Source organism: Nilaparvata lugens, chromosome 2 (assembly GCF_014356525.2).
Source record: "Nilaparvata lugens isolate BPH chromosome 2, ASM1435652v1, whole genome shotgun sequence".
NCBI lineage: Eukaryota > Metazoa > Arthropoda > Insecta > Hemiptera > Delphacidae > Nilaparvata > Nilaparvata lugens.
In genome coordinates, this window is record NC_052505.1 from 89,855,813 (window position 1) to 89,863,784 (window position 7,972).

General features: G+C 29.8%; 2 protein-coding genes across 2 annotated transcripts in view; both read left to right on the forward strand.

Moving 5' to 3' along the window:
* The window catches only part of LOC120350040 (transmembrane protein 237-like), a 13,340-nt gene extending 11,916 nt beyond the window's left edge, over nt 1–1,424 (forward strand). The window contains exon 5 of the mRNA XM_039422068.1: nt 562–1,424. Coding sequence (XP_039278002.1) covers nt 562–759 — 198 coding nt within the window. The 3' untranslated portion in view covers nt 760–1,424. The remainder of the gene's footprint in view (nt 1–561) is intronic.
* A 4,175-nt stretch (nt 1,425–5,599) lies between these two features.
* The window catches only part of LOC111046383 (hydroxylysine kinase), a 9,825-nt gene continuing 7,452 nt past the window's right edge, over nt 5,600–7,972 (forward strand). Inside the window, exons 1-4 of the mRNA XM_039420250.1 lie at nt 5,600–5,611; nt 5,722–5,887; nt 6,486–6,563; nt 6,883–7,019. Of these exons, the coding sequence (XP_039276184.1) occupies nt 5,600–5,611; nt 5,722–5,887; nt 6,486–6,563; nt 6,883–7,019 (393 nt within the window). The remainder of the gene's footprint in view (nt 5,612–5,721; nt 5,888–6,485; nt 6,564–6,882; nt 7,020–7,972) is intronic.

Below are 7,972 nucleotides of genomic sequence, written 5' to 3' on the forward strand. Positions count from 1 at the left end.
AACTAGAGAAGATATGAAAAAAGTTGTGGAATGAATATTGTAGGAAATTATGTAAGCTTTAATTTGTTATATGAGTGTTAAGTCCTTAAGATGCATAGTTTTTTGGTTTTATGTGAGAAACCAAAAAATGGTACCTTCAAACCACCCCTACCACCTTAGCACAGGGGGTAGGGGTGGGGACTTTTGATATGTTTACCTCCTTACTACCCTTAACAGAACTGTGAGGTCAAAAATTGTCTTCCCAACTTTTCCCTCTATAACCTTTCCTTGACTGGACTAATAATAATATACACATATACAGTAGTCTGATCGTAGTTTCAAATATGTTGCCGCCAATCGTCATTATGTTATTCCCCTAAATTATTCTCGTTTAAGAATGAGGCTTATAGTTCAATGAGCAAGGAAAGTTGTGTGAGTGTACCACACCAGATTTTTTTTATTATGGAAAAATTTCACAATATCAACTCCTATTCAACAAATTTCATTGAGCAGTTGTTAAGTACGTCTCCAACTCAGTACAGGCGGTGCGTTTAATTTTAATTATTATTTTCTGAATTGCAGGAGCTGTATAATAAGCTTTCGCAGTGGCATACGTTGAATGTATGTCGTTGCATATTTGCAATGCTCGGGTGGCTGGTGATATCCATCACAGAACCGGAGGATCTCCTTCTACAGCATCTGAAAGCCATCAAACAGTTCGACGTTCAGCCAAAAGACATACTCCTTGTCAGCAGTCCATCCTCTACAGCACGATATTGAAAACTAAACACTTGAAATATTTTTAAAACTAAATCAAAATATTCTTCAATCAAAACTGGAAATTTGATGATCGAAATATTTTTTAGTTCAACAAAAATATTTTTTGTCAATACTGGTAATTTGATGATCAAAATATTTTTTTAGTCAAAACTTGAAATTTGATGATCAAAATATTCGTCAATCAAAACTAGAAATTAGATAATCAAAAATATTTTCAGCCAAAACTTGAAATTTGATGATCAAAATATTCGTCAATCAAAACTGGAAATTAGATAATCAAAAATATTTTCAATCAAAACTTGAAATTTGATGATCAAAATATTTTTTACTGTGGGGAATTGATAATCAAAATATTTGACCCATAGCTTAGTTTTCGGTACAGATAAGACTTACTCTAGTAGTTGACATAGTTTTTGATAGATTTTTCGTTCAATATTCAAAGCGATATATTATTATTGAAAAAATTACAAATATTTATTTGTGATTCATAAAAAAATGAATCTCTAATCCTAGTCAACACTAATAATAGGTATTTAATGTGATTTATAGCTCTAGTCAATAATGTAATCAAAACTTATAACAATAATAATATGTCCGAGCACTTTTTGTTCAGGAAGTATTTTCTGGATTATGTGTTTTTTCACACACAATAAAAGCAAGTTGAATAATTCTAGCTGTTTGATTCCTTATGGTTGAAATTAATATACCCATACCAACATAATATATTTTTCTATTTCCTAGCATTTTTGTTAATAAGTTTTCATTTGCTTCTCAATTCGCAAAAACTTTATAAGATTATCGAAAATATTTAAAAACTCTTTTCAATTCGGGTAGGCTAAAAAATTATATGAATTCCTCCATGCGTATCTATTAAACTTTAAAAATAAGTGATTATTCAACAAAAAAGAATAGTTTTCTAATTACCTTTGATCATACTCAAGTCATCAGCAGTAATATTAGCAAATGAAAATTTAGAAGCATAAGTAGGCTATTCTTATTATAGTTTAAATACTATATTATCTTCTAACGGTGATCAGGGTATTTGAAAAGTCAAACTTGGAACAGTCCGCACTCACAATATGTGATTGTAGGCTATTACATCCTGATCATCCTGATAAAGGGAATTAATCAATGAATTTACTGTAGTGATTAAGAATGAAATAGCTATATTGCAACTTCTTTAAAACGAGAAGTCCATAAATATCAATAAACTTGATTATTACGTTTATAACGGAAATATTGAATAGAAACCGTGAAATTTGAATAGATTAATTGAAATTCTTTATCGGTTTCTGATTTTAAAGTACTTTCAATACTTTAAATAAACCATATTTTGTCCACTCATTCATAACTTACACGTGTTATAAATGATTGAAAAAATATTTTTGAGATCTGTTTTACACAATAAATTAGCATAATCAGAGCTGTCATAATATTTCCAATTTGTAGACTATTGTTTAAATCTTTTTCTAAAATACTCACATCTTTATCATCATTAATATTATAAATTATTTTCTAAATGAAAGACCATTAACGAATCGATAAATATACGAAATCCTGTACCAATAATAAGTATAACCAATTTTAGGAATACCCACGCATCTAGCCATGTAATCATAGTACTTCAGTTTCTCATCCATTTAAAATTCTACAAAAAATTAGATGTTAATAAGCAGTTCATGAATTTTTGATTTGAAAGTATTGAAATACACGGACATGATAAACTTTCTTTAAAGTGGTATGAATGTAATTTAGAATATCAACTAACTTCTATAAACTAGAATTGGAGAATAATTAGAAAATATCTCTATACAGTTCATTATGACAGCTATATTGTATGTTTTCTCAATAAACGAAGCTGAGGAATTTGCAAATTAAAACATACTATCAAAAATACATGATAAAAATAATTGTTGATATTCTTCATCTCAGTCCAATAAATAATGAGCTCCAGCAACAATATAACAGAGTAATAATCCATAACGGCAATCTGTTTGCTTGAATAGTAGCCGACTTAAGATAAAAATTCTTACATTGTTTCACCCAAAACAATAAAATTTGATCGTCAGTCAACATTCCACTTACGACTCTGTTGAAATATGGGACTGCCTATTGTTCTGAGTTTGATGATAAAGCCATCAAGTGGCTTTTAATTAATTTGTTGTTTTTATTGAGTGTGCAAACAGTTGACGACATTAAATTGAGATCGAGAGTGAAACTTCAATTAGAAACTTCCTCTGCCGCCTTTATCACTTCAGATAGTTGTCAGTTGGATACTGTTGAACTGCTCTTATCAACTTTATCTTCGTAAACATTTGTGAGTAATATAATAAAATTTTATTGTTAATTTAAAATAATCCTCTTCAATAATGCAGTGTAAATTTTAAAAGAGTTGTCTTTCAATAGTTAAATCATAAATGTTCATGCATCTGTTGATGAATTCAATTTATTATTTCTTCAAGATAGAAACTAATATTTACCTTTTCATTAAAATGTATAATATCTGGTAGACCTGAACTGAATCAAAACTAAGTAGGCTAATAACTTGCCATGTTTTATATCCCTATTACAGTCAAATATTATCTTGTCATAGATGAAATTATCATAGATATTTGATCATTAACGTCATACAATATTTGATTTTATTGAACATGTATAATAGGGAATTCAATCCTTGGTTAAAGCTCTTTAAATATCTATGGAGATTTTAAAAGAGTTTATAATAATTATATTATGTAGTTGTGTTCTGTGTAATATTATGTCCCTTATCACTCACCTTTTCACCCTGATACCGGTACCTCGTTTATAATTTTATTTGCGTTTATACAAATTTTAGCATAGGCCTAACAGAACTGAATACGTAACTTAACTACTTTTGAAAAATATGTACTTTTTGAAGTAAAAAGTGATCAATGGTATTAAAAAAATAACAAGCATTATTCTATCACTAAAACTCAAACAGCAATAAATGTAGTAGTCTTCTTCATTTCTTCTCCCTGTCCCCTCATTTTTCTCTATTCCTCCTTATCAGAGCTTCCTGCTATCTTATATAATAATTAATCAATCTGTAATTTTCCAATTACCTACTAATTTTTCTCCTCTTAATTGCACTAACTCTTTTTTAATTCAAGTTATGTTGGATAAGTTATCAAATTTTTACAGAATATTATTTTATTTTCATGATACTATCGTTTATTTTGTTTAATTATTTATATATATATTTTGTAATGCTCTTTTTGTGCAATGGGTCTGTCGAGACCTAGCACAGCAATCAATAAAATCAATCAATCTTCTATTTGATATTGTGATCTTTAAATAGAAAATGTAATGTAACTAAGTAGCTTGTAGCATACAGAAAAGATAGCATAAGCTATGCTTTTTTTCTATATGCTTGTACTACCGTATTTGAAAAAAATACGAGTGTGAGTAATTAAAAAAAGTTATTTATAATTTCTAGACTAAGCAATTTCGAAACCTTTAAATTAATAGAAAATAAAAAATATTAAATCATATTTTAATATTATTGTAATAATAGATAGACCTAGATAAAATTTAATTCAATAGATGCGTTGAAATGTAGGGTATTATTTTAAACTTACTTTGCTATTGGTTTTGATAAAGTAATCTATTATATATAATGAAAACATATCGATTAGGTATATTTTTTGTTTAATAATCACTTAACTGCTAATATGATTATGCTTTGATAATATGCCTCTTGACACAGCCGACCACCCGCTACTGGCATTCATTTATTCATACATTTATCCATTTATTTATTCATATTTAACACATTCAGCAACAGCCATCACCCCAATATAAGGGTGGAAGCCGCCAATCATCTTTGTCAAATGGAAAAGTATTTGGATTCCAAACATCCGTCGGTTTTGTATTTTCTGGAGGTTTTTCCCACATTGTCACAGCGCTGCTAAAGAGCGTATGCGTTCTCATTTGCCGCCTGGCAAAGGAAATAGAGCCGTTGAATTATTTACTGCGCATGCGCTGTTGGGGTTGCAGCGCGGTCGTTGTAGGGGTGCAGAAGTTTTAGAGGGGTAGTTTCACTCAGCTCTTGCAAGCTGCACCATGCTGTCTGCTGCAAAGGTAAACACATCAATCCATATTTTGTGAGGTTATGATACCCGCAGTAAAACGTTGTAGCAAAATATCTTTCACCATTCCTGCAAAAATTATTTTCATTTAAGTTATACGATTTTGGAATTTGCGAAAAAATGTCTAAATCCAGTTTACTATTAGTACTGTAGTCCTATACTAAGTATTATTCAATTTATGATGAAACTTCCAGCTAATTGAAGCCCTGCGACGTTATGCATAATTAATTGCCTAAAGCTCATCAAGTTTTTATCCATGATGAACTGTAAGTAATAATCCGTTTTTGAACTATTTTTAACTATTCGTTTAATTTTAATTTAACTATTGTCGTTAAAAATAGTTCAAAAACGGATATATTTTCAATTCAAGTCAATCGAATTTATTTCCAAAAATTCAAGAACAATCAAGCACAATTAACTCAATCGTTCATTTAATTTTATCATTTATCTTATCATTTTATCATAAACTTATCATTTAATTTTGTTTACAACAATTACTGAAAAGTAGATTTCTTCTGTGGGCCCATGATAGGTGATAGGTGATATCTTGTTGATTTATTTTCAAATTTAATTGCTTTTTCTGTGATAAAGTATCAATTATCAGACCCATGTGTTTCAATCAAGAGGAGATGTATAAAAGCATATATAGAAGTTTAAATTGAGACAATGTGTTCAATCAAGAGTACCTGTATGAAAAAATATATATAGAAGTTGATCAAATATATAAATTAATGGAGGAGAAAGTACCCATAAATAGAGTTTGAAAAAATACTTTTTAGCTGTTATCCACTTCTAGTGGTATTGAAGTGTTTATTCTGTGTAGGGATCTCAATATTTCTTGAACTGACCCCAGTTTGGATTAATTATTATTTTTCAACCAATTTTTCAGGTTTCAAGTAGCGAGAACCCTTTGATCCTAGATTTGTGGAAGCATGGATATGTTCTGAAGATTATGAACTCTGTCGATTCAAGAAACATTCCATTTGTAGAGGCTCAAAATGAACTCATGATATTTTTAAGTAAGATATGCATTCATTCATGTTCAATTAAATTTCTAGTTAATTATTAGAAAATTATTCTTTGGGTCAATGTTAGTCGAGTGAAGAGTTTGAATTAGCACGGGTTATACCCCGCACATGATTTATGTTCTAATTCCTGATGAATATGTCATAATATCATCTATAAAATTTTCTATCATGTGTACGCAGGAAAAAATGGAACATTGTTTGTATGAAAATTAATGGTGGCTTTGCTATTGACTAAATGACTAATTTGCTATTGACTAATAATTTGTTCCAATAAATAATATTGATTTGTTAAAAATGTAATTTATTGTGAAAATCTAGAAATATGAATGGTATTTAGCTCATTTAACTGCATATAATGTATTATTAAATTAACCGTATATCATCCAGTACGCTTATTACATTAAGTCATGTTGTAATAATTCCCAGTGATTAATCAAAAGTAAATAATAATTTTCAGTAAAAATAATTTTCAATGAAAATGATGTTTTACCAATCTTATTATCTCATATTAATATATATGTTTATGTTTCCCTTTTTTCGTTTGTAGAGCTTAGTGGAGAGACTCATAAATGATTTTTGTAACTTTCAGATGAAAACAATGTATCTACACCAAGACCAGTGAAAAATGTTGATGGAAGTTATCACTCGATCTTGGAAGTCAGCCTTGGTGAGTGCTAATAACATTCATGTTACAGTAGACTACTGTAATTGATTTTCATTTTAGCATGAAGGAGTTTCTGTTATAAAATCAATAATGATTGAACAATAATTGTACTTTACAATAGCTATTGCTATTATCAGTTCATCATTAAAACAGACACACTTCTTTTCATCATTAAAAAAATACTTTTCTGTATTTCGTAGATCGTATACTGTTATTATTTATTTATTTGATAATATCATTAAGACTTTCTCCAAGTAAAGGTATTAGAGTTTAAATCTCTCAAAAATTTGATTGAATTGCATTATTGGTAACGATTTTCTAGAGGAAGGAGGCTCAGTTAGCTACGTAGTGCGACTTCTAACGTATCAACCAGGGTTGCTATTGAAAGATGTCAAACCGTCAAGTGCCTTATTCTACAGTATTGGGCTGTTCGCAGCAAATTTGGATCTCAAAATGAAGGTAGCATTACATGAATTTTGAAATCTCCTCTTGTTCAGACGAATAGTTTCATAATTTCTTTGTGGTATCACTCACTTGCATTATTCTTTTTATACAGAGTGTTTAGAAAGTCACTGTGCACTCGAATCATGGTAATGATTCACTTGGTGTCACAGTCAATTTCCAAAAATCCTTTATATCCAATGTCCTTTCATGTTTCATCCCCGTCTTATACTGCTAATTTCCCCATATACTTATTTCTTTGTAGTTGAAAAGTGCAGTCTTTCATCATTATCCGCTGCCATCACATCCCAAAAAAACGGTGACGGTTTTCGAGCTCGGGATTTAGGTAAGTTCCAGACTTTAAACAGCTGGAGTCAAAAAATTGGCTTTACAAAACAGGGCGTGGTCGCAGTAAATAGTTGCAGCAAAATAAATCTTAATTTTCTCATTTCTATAATCGGAAACGTTTTTCCTTGACGAAATGAAACATTCCTAAATAATTGAAAATAGCTGAAACTTTACACTATTTTCTCTTCATTCTATTTTGTGTTCAATTTTCTAGTTTTTCGAAATTTATTTTAAACGTGACTTTAACTATGAATGACTACGACTACGCCCCGTTTCGGAAAGCCAATTTTCTAAATCCAGCTGTTAAAGTCTAGAACTTAGCCAAAATCCGAGCTCGGAAACCAGCCCTATGTGTCATAAAGTTTTCTTTGTCAGTCTTGAATGTTATCACTAATGAAATATTTGAAGTGATAGAACATTTCCTTCCTATTGATTCCATTTTTTCACATGCGAGAACTGATTACAAAGCTAACTGCTCCAATAAAAATAATAACTACTATTAAGTAAAATACCACTAGAATAATTATAAATTAAATAGAAGTCCTCCAAATAATACTCATGGAACATTCTGATGACACAGAAATAGGATGAATATTCTCCAATGACGAATGAATGAAGTCGAT